General features: G+C 32.5%; 2 protein-coding genes across 4 annotated transcripts; both read right to left on the bottom strand.

The window, feature by feature from the left end:
- Window positions 1-356: 356 nt before the first annotated feature.
- On the bottom strand, window positions 357-6776 carry LOC133201463 (charged multivesicular body protein 2b-like). Its single transcript, XM_061337265.1, has 8 exons — window positions 6650-6776; window positions 5181-5272; window positions 4612-4653; window positions 4151-4252; window positions 2958-3008; window positions 2489-2591; window positions 1925-2031; window positions 357-883 (listed from the first exon to the last, which is right to left on the bottom strand). The coding sequence occupies exons 1-8, from the start codon at window positions 6675-6677 to the stop codon at window positions 776-778; spliced, it is 633 nt and encodes a 210-aa protein (XP_061193249.1). The 5' UTR covers window positions 6678-6776; the 3' UTR covers window positions 357-775.
- Window positions 6777-8015: 1239 nt separating this feature from the next.
- LOC133201520 (translocation protein SEC63 homolog) lies at window positions 8016-20378 on the bottom strand. 3 transcript variants are annotated; one of them, XM_061337322.1, is made up of 20 exons: window positions 20175-20378; window positions 19563-19668; window positions 18969-19083; window positions 18277-18392; window positions 17524-17585; window positions 17175-17233; window positions 15935-15985; window positions 15484-15592; window positions 14990-15084; window positions 14598-14733; window positions 14081-14170; window positions 13698-13846; window positions 13030-13177; window positions 12504-12676; window positions 11543-11740; window positions 10995-11207; window positions 10740-10781; window positions 9943-10041; window positions 9727-9831; window positions 8016-9419 (listed from the first exon to the last, which is right to left on the bottom strand). In XM_061337322.1, the coding sequence occupies exons 1-20, from the start codon at window positions 20296-20298 to the stop codon at window positions 9285-9287; spliced, it is 2325 nt and encodes a 774-aa protein (XP_061193306.1). In that variant the 5' UTR covers window positions 20299-20378; the 3' UTR covers window positions 8016-9284. The 3 variants fall into 3 exon arrangements, with proteins under 3 accessions (XP_061193306.1, XP_061193308.1, XP_061193305.1); XM_061337324.1 differs by having other exon boundaries at window positions 11543-11737; XM_061337321.1 differs by lacking the exon at window positions 10740-10781 and having other exon boundaries at window positions 10953-11207.
- Between the last annotated feature and the right edge of the window lie 840 nt (window positions 20379-21218).

Genomic DNA, 21218 nt, shown 5'->3' with positions numbered 1-21218 from the left:
AAACCCATTTCCAGGAAGAAAAATAAAAACATTTTCATACTGTTGATTTTTTTTTTTAATTTTAATAACAGATTTACACGTATTTAACAATATTCCATTAAAAAAGATACAGCAAAGTAATGCACTTTAAATTTCCCAATTATTTGTCAACCTTACTGTCAGACAAGTATAACACCACCCTCTTTAATTCATAGAATCAGATTATATTACATTACTGTATTAAAGTGATATGATACATATAAAACTTTATACTATACATACAAAAATAACACATCAGAACAAATGTGTCAGAACTTTTGGTTTTAAAACAAGTTCTTTCCACATTAAACAAGACAGAATTCAAAAAAAAAAAAAAATAGCAAACATTGAAACTTGCAAAGGCTGACATCTGGAAAGACTGGCAAAATTAATGAATAATTAAACGTAATAATCATCATTGTATCTGCACATCAAATTTCTCATCACTGATAACAGAAAATACTGAATTCTACTACACAGTTAAAGTTCCCACTCACAAAATAACGTGAATAAGGATAGGTACCTTGAAAATAAACTCATCAATATTCATGTAGCTATGTTTACAGTTTGCTTATAGAAGTCAGAGGTAATATTATTCAAATCACTCAAGCATACATCCCAAACCCATTCAAAAGAATGGCATAAACTGAATACACCAATTCATACAATTATAAGGTTGTATACAATTTTGTATGTCACATTTATCTAGAATCCATTCTGGACACAGAATAACGCCAAACATCTTTCTTATCTTTCACTATAGATCTTTAAGAGCTGCTAATTGTTTTTCTATATCATCATCTGTCACCCGAGACTTCGAAGTTTCCCCGAGGCCTCGACTAGGAGCAGCAGGAGCACTCACCATCTGTATAAACATATTGTTTCATTAATTCCTTTTATATCAATTCAAGTGGAGATGTCCACAAAAACAAGCATTCTGAGAGTATTGCATTAGCAATACTAGTCCCCTACTGGCAAGTGTAATCTGGTTCCGTTCCCGTTAAGAATTCAAAATGCCATAATTCCGTCAAAAATTAATGAAGCGGGACGAAATGCAAACTTGATCTATAACTAATCAAGGTAAAGCCACATACCAAAAATCAGCTGAATATCTACAAGCGTTTAGAAGAAAATTGCGGAAAACCTGTAAAAATTGAAAAGGCCGTAATTCCGTCAAAAATCAATGAAGCGGAACGAAATGCAAACTTGATCTGTAACTCATAAAGATACACTCACATACCAAAAATCAGCTCAATATCTGCAAGCGTGTAGGAAAAAAATGCGGAAAACCAAGTGGGACAGACTGACAGACAGACAGAGGGACAGACAGACAGACGGACAGACAGACGGACGGACAGACGGACGGACAGACTCAGAGGAAACCTATAGTCCCCTCCGGTTTCACCGGTAGGGGACTAACAAACAGCAAGCAAGCAAACAAAGATATGACATTTTAAATTGGTCTCAATTTGAGGAAAAGTTATACAATTACAGTCAAACCTCATTATTTTGAACTCGATGGGACCGAGAAAAAACTTCGAGATATCTGAGGGTTCGAGATATCAAGAGTAAAATACTTAAGAAATATGTGGTTAAGACTTCCAAATCACTTCGACATATCCATGATATTCGAGACATCCGTGTTCGAGATACAGAAGTCCAACTGTATCTATTGAACTTATTACAATTTTTTTCTGAAGAGGTCAAAAAATGATAATAAAGATACAAAGGTACTTTTATCATTGGCCTTTTTTTTTTAAACTTCAAAATTGGTCCCCGTGTGGCAGAGATGTAGACAATTATCTGCTAGCCTAACCAACAATTTTTAAAGTTCAGAATGTATGGACTTCATTAATACATCTATACAAGTAATACCATCAGTACAGAGAGGCTATAATGTCCGTACCTTTCCAGTGATCTCGATTCCGATCTCGTCCAAGACCTGGTTGACGACGGCGTCAGATTCCTCCTCGTCACCTGATTCTCCCAGAATGTCGTCTAACGTATCGTTAACTAAAAAATAATTAATACTCATTTACTCAAAGATATCCAATGTATGTACTTTTAGATTCTTAAAATTTTTTAGTATCAATCAAAAGGCTCGTGACAGGTGCAGCCCATATCAAATAACGATATAAATTTCTTTGTATATTTAGATATTTCGACTTTATATACCCTTAAGTAGCTATGAAGGATGCCCTATGAGTAAATAAATACATCTGACATGTCATATACACCACAAAAGTTTATAGACAAATTCAGTACCACCTATGAAAGCCTATATATGCACAGCTGTGTGATTTAATACTTGTGAAATGCCAAAATTATTCATTCGATACATGGAAACAAACATTCCTTTACCATTTTATTATGCATTTTATTGAACATTCATTACATAGTTTATAAATTTTATAGGGTTAAAATAGTGGAATGTTAATCTAGTGAATTAGATACACTAGTGTTTCCTTACTCATTTCCTCAGACATTCCCATTTTCATGTTTTCTCGCTCAAAGTCCTGCATCATCTTCGCTGTCTTCTGAGGATCCATGACTTTGTTCATCTGTTGCATTGTCTGAATCAGAGAAGACAAATTAACATCAATTTTTGCTATGAATTTATAAATCAATGTACCCAATTTAGAGCAGATTTTTTTTCTTTTGCATAATTTTGTATAATTTTTCAGATAAAATAATTTTCAGCAGTATCTTTTAAGTTTATACACTGTGTACAGGTTATCTTGGTTAAGTAAAGAAAAAATTTTCTTTCTTAATTTGATTTATAAAATTACAATTAAACACAACAAAAGTCTGCAATTTTGTGACAGAATTTACAGTTGAAGGGCAATAACTCTTTTGAAATCTGTAAAATATGATCTTTTATGACTGGTGTAAGTCTGCAAGTCTGATTACCATCACTTGAAAAAAGAAAACTGCCGTACCTTTGTTGTTGTTGCCATGGCACCAGCCATCTTCATGTTAGAGTGCATTAACTGGAATTTAAAAAAAAATAATTATAATACAAACTGCATAAAACTGCAAAATTTATTATACATGTAAATAAAAAAAATCATAAATTCTCCAGATACTTTATCCATGACAAATTAAAGTATGTCTCTAAGTAGGCTTGGACCCCATTAACAATGAACCAGTATATTACCATACCAAATTCTTTTTTCAATGATACAGTATTTTTAACAATACCTCTATCTATCAAAATACATGTAGTTGATAGAACAAAGTATCTAGTATTATTAACTATAAATTATTTTAGTTTTTATTTTTAAGCCCTTTGGTAAAAAATAAATAAACACACTAATATAAAAAAGTTAAAGGTACATATAAGCTAAAATAATAATAAAATGACTAAATTCACAATCACTAAAAAGTTTGACATAAACAGCTCTCTCTATGGTGACTTTGAAAGAGAAAGCTACAAAAAAGTACAGAGAAAATTGGAGAATGATTGATTTTATATTATAGCAATCTAGTATTGGATTAAAATTTGTTATCTTTTTATATAAAAAAAAAAGGTTAGCAATGATTGAAAATTATCAATTGAAAATTAAGACAGCTCTCTAAGTAGGGATAATTAGCATACATGTAACCTTTATTACTAGAAACGTAAAAACTGATTGTGGCTATATATATATATATATATATATATATTGATTGTGGCTATATATATATATATATATATATATATATATATATATATATATATATATATATATATATATATATATATATATATATATATATATTTTAACAGTATTTAAAGGATTCAGTTTTTTTTTCAATCAACTAGAAAGCATTAAAAATTATGAGAGAAAAAATTACATTGTAAATACCAATATTGGTACCAGCATAACATGAAACAGTATTTTACTGGAAATTTTGAAACAACTATTAAGTATGGTACAAATACTGAGTACAGGTGTCCTACCCTATCTCTAAGAAAAGTAAAGTTTACAAAACTGAAAACATTTCCAACTGTCAAGGTAAAGAAAAGTAACACTGATTACATCTCCCTTCAAGTTAACTAATCTTCCATGAAGCTTATTGAAAGAATTCATTAATGTTAACAAACTTTGCATCTCAAGAAATTGCCATTTTCTGGTTCCTGCTATCTTACCTTTTGCTGGTTCCCTATGGAGGATATTTTGGAGCCTACAGAGTAACTCTTTGTTTTTTGTTTCCTTATTGCAATTAACTGTTTAGCTAAGACTGTGGCTGCCTAATAAATAGAAACAAATAAATTACATGTAAATCAGGCAATGACATTTTTTTTCTTGCTAGAAGGTGTAAATGAATACCTATTACTTGTGTTCTTGTGTATAGTTCATGAGGCATTTAGCAAACGAGAAAGTTTAAGATTGGGGTACTTTATAAATATTACAGTTAAAGGACTATAACCCTTGAGAATCAAGTACAAAACAACTCTGCAACAAGTAATCTAGGCATGCATGCCAATTCAGATATTGGCTGTCAGAAGCCTGATCAATTTTAACATGAAACTTTTGTGCCTAAAGTTATACGCTTACTCCCTCCCCCTTTTCTAGGCATGAGGGTTGGGAGGTGTTAAGGGGAACTGACCTGTTTATTCCCTTGCTTAGCTGCCTTCTTTATTTCCATTTCCTGTAAATAAACAATAAATTTACATGATCTGAATTAAGTTTTATGTACTAAAAATTAACACAATATTTTCCCTTAATTAATATATTAAAAGAAGCACATATTATATGAGCTGATTATAACTTAAAAAGTAGTTTTAAGTGTTTTCTTGCCACAGAAGAAAACCTGTAACAGTATTTGATAAAAATTTTGTGCAGACATGCAAGACTTTCAAGACAAATTTTTGCTTACTCTACCGCAGATTGCTCATGAAACATAACTAAACTAGAAATATGTCCATAGGACATGAATGCCCCGCCGAGTGTATATTAGTAATGCAACATGAAATTTTGTATTAGTGTATGAAGTTTGATCATGTTAATGAGAATATCTTATATATAAAAATAAAAATAATACTGTTTTACAGTTTAACAGAGAATCAGATTTGACATTAATGATGAAATAAAATTCTTTAGAATATTATACAACCTAATCATAAAATTTCTTTCAGATATTTCGCTATCATTAAAAAGTATAACTAATTTACTTACAATTTTCTTTTCCTCCCTCTCGAGCTTATCTCGGTCCCTCGTGAGGTCTCTCTGGGTTTTTCTCATCGTTCTGTCATTCTCACGTAGTTGTTCTACCAAAAAAATTACAGTACACATAGGATTCTAAGAGGGATTAACAATGAAAAATTACACACTTTTAACCAATTTGTTAAAATAGAAATTGTTATCTATTCCTCATTATTCAGAACAAGATAAAAGATCCTTAATCCTTAGTTAATAGATAGTTTTCCTCTGACGTATTTTGCCTTCAAGTTATTCCCCTTGGCCACCATCTTGTAGGTCAAAGTAGTGAATTTTCCTCTTTGAGAAACCAATTTTAAACAAGTATGGCAGAAATATATGGGGAAATTAGTTTGTTGTGTCTAGTTTGTTGGGTATGCCAGGCATCAAAAACAGTTGGAAATGTGGGATTATTTGCGTAACTGGCAAAGCTGGTTATGCATAAATTATCCCATATCTCCAACTATAGTTGATCTCCCTGGCATACCCAACAAACTAGACAGTGATGATTCCTTATATTTACATTTATACATGAAATAAAAGTATAAATTTATAGAAATAAAAAATGCTGTCTTATAGATTTAAAATACATGAGGCATTCCATGTTATTCAAGTTCTGATAGTCACTAAGTCAGACACAAAGACAGCCATGAGAGATTGACATGCATATTCAGATATTAGGCACTTAACCTTTCACATGGAGAAATTTATATTCAGTTGTAATTATCAAGAAATCAACACACCTAACTTTCAAAGTTACATGTATCATAGAGAAAAGAGTTTGAAATGTAAATATTTCTAAATAAACATCATTTAATTATGTGCCATCAGATACTTCGCAAAACGTTATAAATCTTCCTGCAAAATGACAGTACTGCAGTTACCCTGAAATGGTAACTACATGTACTTGTTTTGTGGAGTTCCCCTTTATTAATAACATTTAAATGTGATCACAGATATAATTTATCAAGTATACTGTATAACTGTGTATGTGTACAAAGGTTCAATAACAAAAATTCATATAACATGAACAACTGTTAAGAGTTAAGAGTTTCATAAAAAAAGCAGGCCCTTATTAAAATAATCTAACTATATCTTGGGGCAGACAACCAGATCCCTGGAATAATGTTCATTTTTTCAGATAGAGCTATCTGTGGTACATGAAAGAAGTACAGATAATGCCTAATCTGTTAATACCTACAGTATACATGTGTACATAGTATATATACAATGTTCGTTGTAAACTTTTGACACGAGACTGAACTTCACTCAGCTGTTTAATGTTATTTCCATGTGTGATGCTGAGATTTCAGCGATCAGCATAAAGAGAACAGATGAGAAATGTTAAATCTTAATAAATAAGTCAAAGACATAAGAATCATAGAAAATATTGTGAAATCAGAAAAGCTTCCCTCCCCATTAGTCTCTTTGTCATTTATTCTTTTTACCTTGGACGGTTGGCTTCTTTTTAAACATGATGTTCGTCTTCTTCTTCGACTAAATCACACAGTGACTAGATTCTAACAGCAGGTGATGAGTAAATTCTGCAGTTTTTAGACTATTATTTCTTTTGTATACACACTCATGATCGTGACGAATATTTGTAAATACGGAAGTAAGGGTTCTGCTAATTACTGGAAATAGCCCATTCAAGGGTTCAGACTAATGTACGAAATAAATAGAAAATGTTCATTGAACTGGTAAATAGTTTTAAAACGCAAGGATGAATCTAGGAACATTGTATTTAACTTTAATTAAAATATGCATTATTAAATTAGATACATATACAGTTGACCTTTAAGCAGGATATTAATCTTACTTTCCCACTATGAAAAAGGAGCAGTTACATCATAATTATATTAAAAAAAAATAGAAAGAAAAAATAATAAGAAATTCGGGAAAAAGTCTAAATGTACTGTTTACCTCAATAATCAAACAAGCCAAAAAATTTAAAAAAAAAATATAGGACAAAAACAAAAGAGACCCCCTGATTCTAAGAAAACTTTAAAAGCCCCCCCCCCCCCCAAAAAAAAAAAAATACCAGAAATATTTATGTCTCTGCAAAAACAAATAAAACACAAAAAGAGGATGGTTATGTATTTTTTGTTACCAAAAAAAAAAATGGTTAGAAACTTGTTTTCTGTTTCATCTACATTTTTGGCTTTTTTTGGGGGGGGGGGGGGGGGGGTTAAAAAAGAAAATTTTCAAAATGATTGGTTTATAATTGCATGCACTTCTCAGGTAGGCCCAAAGTGTTGAGGAATCAGATCGAAAATTGCCTTTTCTTCACATGCAATTTATTTCCAAATGTAAATTAATTAATGGATATGCATTAATACATGTATATAGAGTTCAAAATTCCCCTGAATCTATAAATCACTTTTATCAAGTTTGTTCCAGCAAATTGTTTTGAATAGTGCTGCTTGAAAAAAAAGTATGCTTTACAACAATTCCTATTTATTGAATTCCAAACAAGACTAGGTGTGACCATGTCTAAACTTTAAAACAACATTTACTGTATGGGATGGGTTTTCTCTAGAAAGTCGATACCATTTCAGCACTACCGGTACATACATTGCTCCCAATTGCTTTTTCACTCAAGTTACATGTAGCAAAATGTTCTTACTATAAATACACCATCCAGATGAATTTGTATAAGAAATTCAACATTATAATAATTATCCTTAAGATGAATATTTACACATACAAATTATAAAATTTCTCTTTTCTCTCTCTGTTTTTTTTTTAAACAACAAAATAGATCTTCATTTCACCATCTGGTAATCATAATAATAAAAAAAACCCACAGAAACATTGATTTGTTTACTTTTATTTCCATTTTCCACATTAAGCATAATATAACAAGTGATCATTTCATGACATTCATCAACCATTTCATTTTATGATATATTTACAATGAGTTTATGACAAGTTGTTCTTGGAATGAGATGTTGCACATATCAAATAAATAAAACAATACAAAATCATTCCGAAATTCTATAAATATTGTCATTAAATCTCGGTCAAATGTATAGGAAAATATTGTAAATTGTGTATTTTCCCCCCCATGCAAATGCATTCTGATATACATTTTGTACAAGAAAAACATAAACACGTTTATGACTAATGCCTATGGCCACTGATTGTACAAAAACTAAAATAACATCGAAAAAGTTATATTTACAAAATCTTAAACTGCTACATCAAATTACCAACAAAGCTTAAAATGAACAAGTGTACATTGATTTTGTAAATGGCAGTAGTTGGTAGTGCTGTATATTTTCCACCACACTTTTGACTGACTTTCTTTACACACATTCACTTCATTTTTCTCTTGCAATATGAAAAGCAAATGAAGTGTTGCATTTGAAGTTCAAGAAAAAAATTTGTCTCTGTGCTAATATGAAAATGTTTGATAATGTATGTAAATATTTTGAAATGAAACTGTTCTAGGGCAAATGTGGCACATATTTTTGTACAGTGAATAAATGTTCAATGAGTTTTTATCAGTCAGACATTGTAAAACATAGTATTTAACATACAGTTGTGAAATACACACACACACATATATACAACCAGCTTAAACTAAATAGGATTTTCTTCATAAAGAAATAGAAATCACCTATTCATAACTGGAACTTATCACTAAATTCTTGTCAATTTGACAGCATGTAGGAAATTAATTCACCTCATCTCCTAATTATAAACTGAAGATAATTTTCTACCAATCAGTATTTAGATCAATCAGTATTTACATGTAAGAGAGCACTGAACAGCAAGCTATTGCCAATTTAAGCTTTCAAACTGCCAATAAAAATATTGAAAAGATTGTAAACGTCAAAAGAACAAACAAACAACTGATGCAGTTGCCATACATATAAAGAAAGATTTTTTTTGAATAATCTTGAATTTAATCATCTTACTACTGAAGTGCTCTCCCCATTATACAAGACACATTTATATATATTTGTTATCGATATTTCTTAGTTTGACACAATTTTTAGATTCACTTTGCTGTCACAGTATTGACTTTCACTTAAAATGCTTGAATCTTTAGACATCCTCCTAATGGTGAGTGGATGTTCAATCATCATCAGATTCATCAAAATCCGTGGAGTAATCCGAGTCAGTTTCGTCATCTTTGTCCTTGTCTTCTTCATCATCGACAAAGTCCCACTGAGGATGGTCATCGATCACCTTGGCTTCCTTCACGTCCAGCTGTTGAAAAAACATTAAACGCACTGATGAATAATGGGGATAAATGAGATAAATTGTCAAAATTTTTATTTTCCCATAAATTCTTCGTTAACAAACAAAAATCCAATGAAACTCATTTGTTTTTAATGTACTCAAAAATCATTCATCAGAATTAATATTGATCTTAAGTCATAGAGTTGGTAATTCATTCACTTTTCAAAGTGCAAATTTGCATTTTTAGCAAGACAAAATTCTGTTTCATGCATGTAAATTACAGATTTCTCATCACCATGAAGATGAAGATTAAATCAACAATTTCATGTCATACCCTGATATTCTTGGACTGATCAAAATCAACATAACAATCTGATCTTAGCACCACTGTGTAGGTATACAATCCAGGCTTGTGAGGGGCAGAGAACTTGAGTGTCATCTGAAAAAAAAAAAAAAGAATATGACTGTGAATATAATGAAGGTCAGATTATGTAAAGAGGCTCATCTGCATTGTACATTTATAACACTGTATTGGTAGTCTGGTACCCACCTCCTCTGTGTCTTTGAGTGTCAGGATCTGGACTGGGGCTGTAATCAACATGTGAGATTTCTTATCACAAACATACAACCACCATCCCTCCTGCTTCTCCTAGAAAATAATACAGAGATCAGACACATTATAATAATACTTTAAAAATATATATTTACATTTCCAATGTCTTTGTCCGAGATAAAATTACAAATTGTAAAAATACTTTATTTCTACATAAATCTACTGTTTCATCGATAGGCGCGGTTAAAAAAAAATCACGTGCGGGGCAGGACAAATAGAGACAGAAGCGGGGCTATTAGCACGGGAATTTGCAGAATCAGGAGCATGTAAATATAAGGAATAACTGTCAGATTTTTTGGATTCATGACGATGATCAATCGATTGGCTTGCGTGATAATTTTATGCATAAACGCCTTCGGCGTTTATGCAAATTATCACGCAAGCCACTCGATTGATCACATCATGAATCCAAAAAATTAGACAGTTATTCCTTAAATAAATGTTTCACAACAGGAAGGATCCTAAATGATTGAATTTTCACTCACTGAGTTGTTAAAATCCCTTTGGAGGCTTTTTCATTTGAAAAGAATCAGCACTCAATGAAACCTTCAAACCTACAGAGATCCACATACGAGAAATTGACAATGTACCTCTCTTTTGACTTGAACAATAGAAAGGATAACTTTCCTTGCACTTTTGTGACTTTTGCTAATTACAATTAAGCTCTCCGTAATACAGACAATGGAGAGTACGACTCTCCTTGACCTTTGACACTGTTGCTAATGACAACTTACCTCTCCATAATAAGGACAGTGGACAGGATGACTCTCCTTGACCTTTGACATTGTTGCTAATGGCGACTTACCTCTCCATAATATGGACAGTGGACAGGATGACTCTCCTTGACCTTGGACACTGTTGCTAAAGATGAATTGCCTCCCCGTAATATGGACAGTGGACAGGATGAATCTCCCTGACCTTTGACACTGTTGCTAATGACGACTTACCTCTCCGTAATATGGACAGTGGACAGGATGACTCTCCTTGACCTTTGTGTCCAGCTGTTGTTCTTTCTTGGCCTCCTCCTGATATTTCCTCCACTGCTCCTCGTCCTCCTCGTGTCCTCTGGAGGACTCTGACTTATCCACAGATCGGTCCTCACCATCTGAGGCATTTGTTTCCTCGTCTGTTTCTGCCCTCTCAGAGTCATTGTCATTCTCTTCTCTGTCTTCTTCGTCATCTTTCACTGCAACCTCATTACCCTGAAATAAGATACATTTCATGACTATAGGCCACTGGTATGTTTTTACAAAACCAAAATGATACTAAATTTTTTTCACCTTTATTTAACTACATCATCATCTAACTATATAAAAATTCAGTCAGATATCTTCTCTTTTTTTGTGTTCCACCTTTCCCTTGCAAACTTTTTTGTTCATTTCATGTTTTTTTTATACTCCCCCTTCTGGTAGCATATCACTTCACCTGTTTTTAGACTCCCCTTTGTCCCCCTTTTTTTTTACATTAGATATCATCTCACCTCTTTTCTGACTCCCCCTTGCCCCCTTCCAGTCATTTAATATCACAGTCACCTCACCTGTTTTTCTGACTCCCCCTTGCCCTCCTTCTTGTCGTTTGCTGTGGCGTTTGTTGCTGCGGCAGCTTTCCAGTTGTACGCCTGTTTGACCTTTTTGTTCTTTTGATTACCTCCCTTTTTCTTCGGTTGTTTTTTCTGTTTATGCCAGATAGGAGCTTTCTCTTTTGCTTCAACATTATCCTCTGTCTCATTTTCCTGCTATATTATAAAATCAGCTAAAATTGCATTCAGGTGTCAGCAGTATGAAAGAATCAATGGCTAGAGTAAATAGCAGTTCAAAACAAAGTTACATTCATTTTAAAAAGCAGAATTTTCAATGATGGCTTGAATGTCATAAGGATTGAGTTACTTTTACATTTACATCTTACTTTTACATCTTAGTGAGAATTAGTTTCCTCATTTTTATTGTTCCTTACCTGTATTTAAATTTAAATTTCTAAAACAATGTTTCTACAAATTTCAAAAAGTGGACTACTATTGTATTTCATGTATTTTTATCATTTCACATGCTGGTAGATTTTTCACAAAATAAAAAATTCTCTGAAGGAGATCTGTTTAATTGTGAGTTGTTTGAACTAAATATATCTTTGACAACCTGTGCTCTACATTTATTTAAATATACATCCGTAGAAGTTTGGGCTTTGAACTGTGGATATTGGCCTGGGTAGATCAGTGGTTAGAGCACCTGACTAGTGATACAGGGGTCCCAGATTCAGGGTCCAGCCATATATGTTCTTTATTCATTCCTCCTTTCCTGTTACACATGTATATTGACTATATAACCAATACTTTTGCTACATGATACACTGACAATGAAATTCATGACATTGCCCAAATTAAACCACAGCTACCATACCTAACACAGGACATGCTGAATTATTCCTTATGCCTACCAGTGGTAGTCCCTTCACTGACATTTGCAAATATTCCTACTGGACAAATCATTTCCTGTCCCACTCACCTGGTCTTTATTAGATTCCGTTTCCTCGTTAGCGATGGCTAGATTGTCACGTTCCTCGTCAACATGAGACAGATCCTCCTTATCAAACAACACCTCCATCATCTCCCTGGTCAGGCTAACATTTACCGTCACAATAGAGCCAGCTGTTATTGATGTATCCTCATCATCCAGAACTATAATAGGTAAATAGGCATGTAATAAGCAAACATACATGATGAGTTTACATCACAGAACATGTGCACTTGAATTCTTTGGGGGTTTTTTCTACAGTATTTACATTTATGTATACCAATTTTTTGAAGATAAATTTCATTAATCAGGACACTTCATTTACTCTGGAGCAAAAGTATCTGGATTAAAAAGGGCTGACTGTACATGTATGAGAAACAAAGGCCACACATTCACATGTAATATTACATATTTCTGTATACATGAAATACAACACAAATAGGCGAAATTAACATTTCCATCCTACACAACATCTAAAACAATTCTCCATCAATAAAATCATCATTCTGCTTTATACCTGTGGAGTGGACCTCCATCTTGACATGTGGCAGTGTGGCACACACATTAATTATGTCACGATACTCGTCAGACGTCATGTGACGTAGAAGTGAGCGTCGATCTTCCTCCTTCATCCCGATCAAGTCGCGGATTCTCTGGATGTGTCTCTACAATCATTAAATAACAAAAATAAATTGTACAATCTACACAGGAAGAGTAATCGTATCAATCTTCACCAACAGAGCCTTTCTTATGGGTTCTCTGTGGACAGTAACATTTCTGTAACATTAAGTGTTTAATAGTGCAAAACATTTTTGTGGGATTTTAGTTTCTTGCATGAAAGAACTTGAGACTGATAATTTCAAAATGTCCTTCCACATACATGTATGTGAAATTTTAAACTTAAGGTCAAGGATACAGTCACTCTTTCAAAATTTAAAAATCAGGTCTGGTGAAGAGCCATCCTAGGAGTTACCTTTCTCTTGGAAAAGTGTTTCAGCATGTCCTTTGAGGTGTATTTACCATTTTAGTGGTGAAATGTTTCAGCATGTCCTGTGTAAGCTGTGGTATTTTTTTTGCCTTTTCAGTGGTAAAGTATTTCTAATGTTTTGTTTAGGTTGTGTATTTCTTTTTACCTTTTTAGTGGTGAAGTATTTCAGAATGACCTGTGTTAGGTGATGTATTTACCTTTTTAGTGGTGAAATGTTTCAACATGTCCTGTGTTAGATGTGGTAGCTGTAACAGAGGACTAGTCCGTACGTCCACCGCCTGTATCAACATCTGTGAAAGCTTCATACAGTTCTCCACTGTTTCTAGTCGAGGCATGTACTGGACAGCTGATTTGAAATAAACATTAATGAATGAAGTTACGTTTCTGTAACATTTTGTGTAACATTATATCAATACATTTGATGTGAAATCAGAGCATACAATGTATATATGTTTATCTTTAAATGTTACTTTGGCTTCTAAAAAGATACATGTATACAGTTAGCTTTAAATACACGAAATTACTGTAAATTTCATTTACTAAATATAAGCTGATGTTATTTGTTGCCAGGTAGACGTACCGTTTCTGTGAGCTCCTGCCACCAGCTGTGCGATAACATTTATCATTTCATTGATAAGATATGGACACTTTTTCACCACATATGCTTGGTCTGGAAGAGGAAATGAAACAGGATTACTTTTAATTCAGACGGAAGTCAATAATAATAAAATGTCACTAATACATATATATATATCATGTTAAATTATTCATTGGAATTTTCCATATAAATCAACTTGAATCTGAATCCATTTAAATCTTTCAAATTTTTCTGTAGGTTATTACTGACAATGGAATTAATAACACTTCAAATCAAAATAAATGTATATAAATATTTCATATTCATATTTTTCTGATTTTTTTTTCAATAAATCAAAAATGCCCAATTTCACAATTAAAACCCTTAAATTAACACAACTGAAAATGTGCACAGAGATGAAATTCTTAATATTCAAACAATGTAGCTAAAGGGTAAAGTGTCCGTTGTGGAGGTATTACATTGGAGAAGGGATGAAGGAGAAGGACTGAGATCCACTTACCAATAGCTAGCGTGTCCGGGGGAAGGTCCAGCCTCTGGAAGTGGGCGTGTAGGAGAGCCCTGGCCTTGACACTGTAGGGATAACACAGGGGCTTCTCCTTGTTCTTCTCATCCAGGTTTGGCAAACGTTTGATCAGCTGATCAAGAAAATATTATATTTTTAGCACTTTTATTACTTTAACTCTAGTTCAGATCAATTTAAGACAAACTCATAGCAAATAAGATTTTAAATTTCACATGACATATTGATATATCTACCCTTCCATTATTATCTTTACTCTACTTGTTTATTTTTATCTAACTGATATACATATATATAATGTATAAGCATATTCATTTTTTTCTTAAAAAACCTGTATATGGTTTTCAAATTTCATCTTTCTGTCATCTTACCATAGGGACCTCCTCATTATCACTCGGTCTCTCGACAATCTCGGCATTGTGGAATTTGTCAAATTCAAAAGATCCAGCTAACACCATTATCACTCCTACATGACACAAAGACTCAGTTAACAGTCTTTTGAAGTCATTTTTTTTAATTTATTTCAGAAAGTCTTTTTCACTGTTTCAGTCCAAAGTTAGCATATGAATAAGTTTAAAAGAGCAGAGATTATAAATGAAGAATAAAAAAAAATCTAATTATGCAACTCTTGTATTTTGACTGAAATCATGGGAGAAAAACTTATATCTGTCAATAGACTGATACCTTGTACAGAAATTAATCTACAATGGTGTCATTCAAAGTGGTTTATCATTCAAGTTTTGTTTATTTTACATTTATTTAATAATGTCTTCTCATGTTAAGAATATGCTTCAACACTGAACATTATTGCCATGACTTAACAATGTGCACCATTTATGCACAGAAACTATACATGCATGCTTACTTTTAAGAATCATGTTGGGGTTTTTCTGGAAGAAATAGTAGTACAATCTGGTGGTGTCTAACAGAACCTGGTCCTTAGAGAACTTGATAGAGCGGTACCACCAAACACCCTGTAAACAAAGAAAAGGCCAGACATAATCACTTAGACTTTGATTACAATAAATGTGTGCACAAAGATGCACTGATTATTTCTTTAGTTTGATAAATACATGTAGTTGTATTTTGTTTTGAAGAGGAAAATTTCAATGCAAAAGATTTTTACTAGAAATTATGCTTCTGTTCATACAAATATTATTGAAAATCCCCTCTAAAAGCTGAAAAATTTGAAAATAAATGTATTATGCATGATAAACCAGGCAATTATATGATAAGCTGGTTACATGGCATTTTTTTTTCAAACCAATCCTTTGTGAAGATAGTGTGACTGTGATTATTTTCTACTGAGTACTCACCACAACAACAGGCAGGAGAACCATGAATAGCAGACCATAAACCAACAGGACCTACAGGAATAGAACAGCATCAGCATTACAGATATTATCAACTATATAAAGGACCTTCACTCTTAACAAAATTTTCTTAAAATCATTTTTTATTTTTAAAATCATTTTCTTTTTAATTCTGTATTAAACAACATCTTTCTGACACAGCAAAAAGTGATAAATGCATGCAAATCATTCTCATTCAAAATTTTGAATATTAATTAACTTTATTTCTAATGCAAAAAAAAAAAAAAAAAAAAAATCATCAGAAGTACATTATTTTTCTCAGATTGCTGAGATTTACTGAGATAAAATACTCTTCAATAAAATTCTACATTTTTGTTAGAAAAATTTCAGAAAATGATATACTGATTATTTATGCTGATCTCAAAACCTTCACTTTTCATAATGAAATTTTTGAAAGTGTAAGGTTATTCACACTCAGTATTAAGGCTGTAAATACTCTGTAAAAATATCAGATGAACTTAAATTTACTTGCATCATATTGCATATAAGGCAGATAGATTGTATATGCTTTTGTTCAAGCCTCTAATAAATGTAATGAAAATCATACAGCTGTTGTCTATTGTAAAGCTGACACCAAGGAAAGGTCATGATGACCCTATGTGTATAAAGAATCAAGTAACAATGCATATCAGGTCCTGCGGGGCAGTGATTACCTGACTGTTCAATTAAATACAGTGTATATCCACTTAAAGAATACACTAGCCAAGTCTAGGAGAAACAAGCTGAAGCCACAAGCAATAAACACTGACTTTAAAACATTCACAAGTATTTTTTTCCATTTTGAATAAATTTTTCCCATTTCTTTATATATGTATATAGGCAAAGCAACTTCCAAGGAGTAATAATTGCTTTATCAATAAGATAGAGTTGGATCATATAGGAAAAGAGCTAATTCAGATGAAAACATCAACAGACAAAATTTTCTTTATGAAAATATATAAGCAAATGAAGCAATAAAACTAGCTGGGAATTTTTCTTTCTGTAGAACTGGACTCATCTTTTCTAAATTCAAATACTAGTATATGTAGAAATACTATCCTACTCAGCGCTGCTTCATACCCACTTAGCGTTGTGTTTTTCCACCAGCCATTTTGGTAGAGCCCATCCCCAGGTTATGGCTGAAATGATTCATTCAATCACTTTATCTTTTTTTTACTTTATAATAACATAAAGACTGACATACCCACATAGAATTCTGCTTCTCCACAATCCACTTGGGCAAAGCTATACCAAATCTGGTGACTAAAAAAATTCTTTTCATACAGTAAAATTTATACTTATAAACCATTTTCAACTGTTCATTTGCAATATGCATTTCAAATAATATAATGAAATATTTAATAATTACTTAATCCACTTCTCTTTTTAATACGGGATAGTTAAATTGCAACATCTTAGATGAATCTATTTTGCTAGATATTGAACATGTTGAACTTGCATGCAAATTATATTCTGTAATCTTTTTTTTTAACTTTAAAGAGCGTCATTATTTAAACCCAGTATAAGCCAGTATCCACTGCCAGTAATTTTACCTCCTGGACCATCTGGATCACCGCTCTCCTCCCAAATTTTCCTCGTTTCTTCATCTGTCAATCTATAAATAGAAAAAGGTCAAACTTGTATACTTTTGTACTGGAAGACGTTTTGTAGACTTTGTGTATATCTGCAATTATTTCAGTGTTGGTGTGCTGAATTATTCAAAAGTACAGTGTGCACTGTGCATTAACAAAACTGGTTCAACTGTACTCTTCAAAATTTCCAGCAAAAGCATTATGTGGGCTATATAGGACTGTAATGGTTTGGGCTGTGGATATCGGCCTGGGTAGCTCAGTCGGTAAAGCACCTGACTAGTGATACAGGGGTCCTGGGTTCGATTCCCGGTCCAGCCATACATTTTCTCCTTTCCTATTACAAATTTGGTGCCATTGACCACCCCTCGACTTGCAAGTGAAAGTCCTGCCAGGGGCTGATAAGAACTTGGGTTGTGTCTTCGAGGGCAAAGACAATATAAGGAGGGAGGAATGTAATGGTTTGGGCCGTGGATATCGGCCTGGCGAACTCAGTCGGTAGAGCACCTGACTAGTGATACAGGGGTCCAGGGTTCGTTTCCCAGTCCAGCCATACGTTTTCTCCTTTCCTGTTACAGGACTAAGTATTTATATCAATTTTCTATTGAGAAAGTCATGACATACAGACATAAGTATTTTAAAGACTCAATGACCTGCATTCCAAAATGGTATTTATAAAAGAAAATACTGAAGACAAAAAATTTACACTAAACTTACGCTGTGTAGGCTTTGGCAATTTTCATGAACTTTTTGTGGTCCCCTGTAGGTTTGTCTGGATGGTATTTCAAACTTAGTTTTTTGTAAGCCTTCTTAATTTCCTCTTTTGTTGCTCCCTACAAATAACGTATCAGAGTCGTATTCATGAACTCTACAAATAATGCATGGGTACAAAACTTATACATTAAAAAAGAAAAAAAATCATTAAACAATGTTACAAATTGTACTTTAAAAAAATTGATCCAAGGAAAAATCTAACTCTCAAATTTCATAATTTATATGGATAAATAAGTCATGATTTTGACTCAAAGCCATTTTGCCAAGTTGATGATAAAGAAATGTTGAAATTATAACACCAATATAATTATAATAGTAATAATAGGAGCAATACTGTCATCAAAATCATGGCTTATCATTAATTCTTTTTTTAAATAAATTCATTTCTATTAATATTTAATACTTTAATTAAGAAAAGGACAACATTAATTTAATTTTTCAATAATATTGAGATTGTGTCTTCATGGAAGGCACATAATACAGAACTTGCTCTAAAGCAGGATTTCCCATCTGACACATATTTATGTAATTCCTTTATAAAAGATGCCACCTTCAGCTGGGACTTATTTAACCCTACAGGTAACCTTGAGGGGTGACTACACTCTGTTAAAATCTAGATTCAGTTAAAAACTTACAACATCCAGTCCAAGTTCAGCATATGGGTCATATTCCTGGTATTCTATATGGATCTGGGAAACTTTGTAGGCCAGTAGGGCAAATATTATCCAAGCTATTATAAATACCACTTTCCTAAAAAAAAAAAAAAATCAGCATTATCAATTTATATGACTTGCATCAGTAGCATGATTATAAGTTTCATCCCTTACTTTCTTCCATGTACGTTAACAAGTGCTCTATCTATAAACTGCAGGAATATGCTATAAATTTTAACTAATGAGAATGTATTCACAAAATGTAGAAATATGATAATTTTATCATATCAAAATGATAAAAAAGCATAAACTATAAGCCTCACCTTAACAATGGTTAACTTATCATCACTCTTCTGATGCTAACTACAGTCAAACCTTGCTATCTCAAACTCGATGGACCAAGAAAAAACTACCGGGTAAGAGATATCCGAGGATTCGAGATAACAGGGGTAATATACTTAAAGAATAAGTGGTTGGGACTATCAGATCACCTCAACATATCCCTGGTATTTGAGATATCAGTGTTTGAGATACCGAAGTTTAACTGTATATGATAATAGCAATAAATTCACTTACAAAACTTTCTCTTTCATTCTGTTCCATTTTGTGCTGGATTTTAATTGATGCCGTTTTATGACACAAGGATCACAATTACACTCTCTCTTCTTCTTATCTTTATCATCTGTACAGAAAAAAAATCAAAGCTTTGTAACTTAAGTATTTTCAGTGATGATTTCATCCTTTCTGTATCAGAATGTTTATATGCCATATAAACTTTAGCACCACAGTTTTAATTTTCATGATCTTTAGAATATTCTATCAAGAAACAAGTTTCTATGGTATGTTACCCTAAAGTAAGATGTTTTAAATTACACTTTTCACATCTTGTCTCTCACATACAGCATACTTAAAGTCATATCAGTCATATGGTAAATTCATTTTCCATGCAAGTGATGCAACCATCAGTACTTTACCGTTTGCTCACACCTAAGCAAATTAATTGCAAAATATTGATTCAACTTGTGAAACTTCAATACACATCCTGTGCATAATATTCTTGTCTCAGTATATCATCATAAAATAATATTCCAACAAAATATTTTTGTTTTTAATTTTTTTTTAAGAGCCTCCAAATTTTACCGTTTAGACAAAATGAACAGCTGTGTGTCATCAGCGACAGTTTCTTACCGTCTACAGATTTCCTGGGCCAAAAATAATACGTGGCGGGAATAAGAACGAGGCCCCATAGAGAAAACAAAAAATAGAAGAAGGTTCCTCCTTCCTCATCGTATTCAAATTGCATCCCAGGCATGTTTATGTCGGTTTCTGTCTACACAAACGTACACGTCTGTCTACACATCAAGCCGGAAGTAGAGATGATAGACGGTTTCCAGTCAGTTTGACCCTGCATCATTTCGAGCAGCAGTCACTTCCGCTTTCCTAAATCAGACATTAAATAAAGAATCGAAGGCCAGAATGTAAAGGACTGATGATACAAGCTAATTTTTTGTAAAAGTCATGACATATGTGAAAATAACAACTAAATCCATGTTAACATTATAAGTAAAATGAATGATCATTTTTCATTCGAAGTCCCACATTTATGTATCGCGATACTATTGTCGTTTACTAATTATTGAATTAGAAATTCATATAATGAGTACACGACAATGTACTCATTATATGAATTTCTAATTCAATAATTAGTAAACGACACTATATTAACAAAGTGATAAATTTTTATAGATTTATAAAGTTGATGTCAAAGAGAAAGAAATCTGAACATCACAGATGTCTACAATTTCTTAACAATATATAGCTGATATATATGCATTAAATAAGGACTTGATAAATAAATAGGTATCTTATTCAAAAATTAAAAAAGACGGTAGGAAGGAAAAACCTTTATTTTATTTCAACATTTTATTATTTAACTGTGACAATAAACAATATTTTATAAGATAAATAATGTTTACATCTTTTCTTTAAAAAAAAGGGCGGCTGATGGTGCCATATATTCCCTGCATGGGGAAACCGGTGGCAAATATATATGTGTTTTCTAAAATACAGGGGAAAACGGAGATACATGTATAAGGATTTTTAATAGAGAAACCAGAATGGTCTACTTCCAGAAAGTATACAACGTCAGAAAAATTTTCAAGGTCGGCTCATATTATTTAGGGTTGGTGGGGGAACGGGAAAAACATTATTTAATTTATTTATCTAGGCCTT

Source organism: Saccostrea echinata, unplaced genomic scaffold, assembly GCF_033153115.1.
Source record: "Saccostrea echinata isolate AGI-Se365-2 ecotype Australia unplaced genomic scaffold, CSIRO_AGI_Sech_v1 ptg000044l, whole genome shotgun sequence".
NCBI classification, from domain to species: Eukaryota; Metazoa; Mollusca; class Bivalvia; order Ostreida; family Ostreidae; genus Saccostrea; species Saccostrea echinata.
This window is presented reverse-complemented; position numbering and strand designations above follow the sequence as displayed.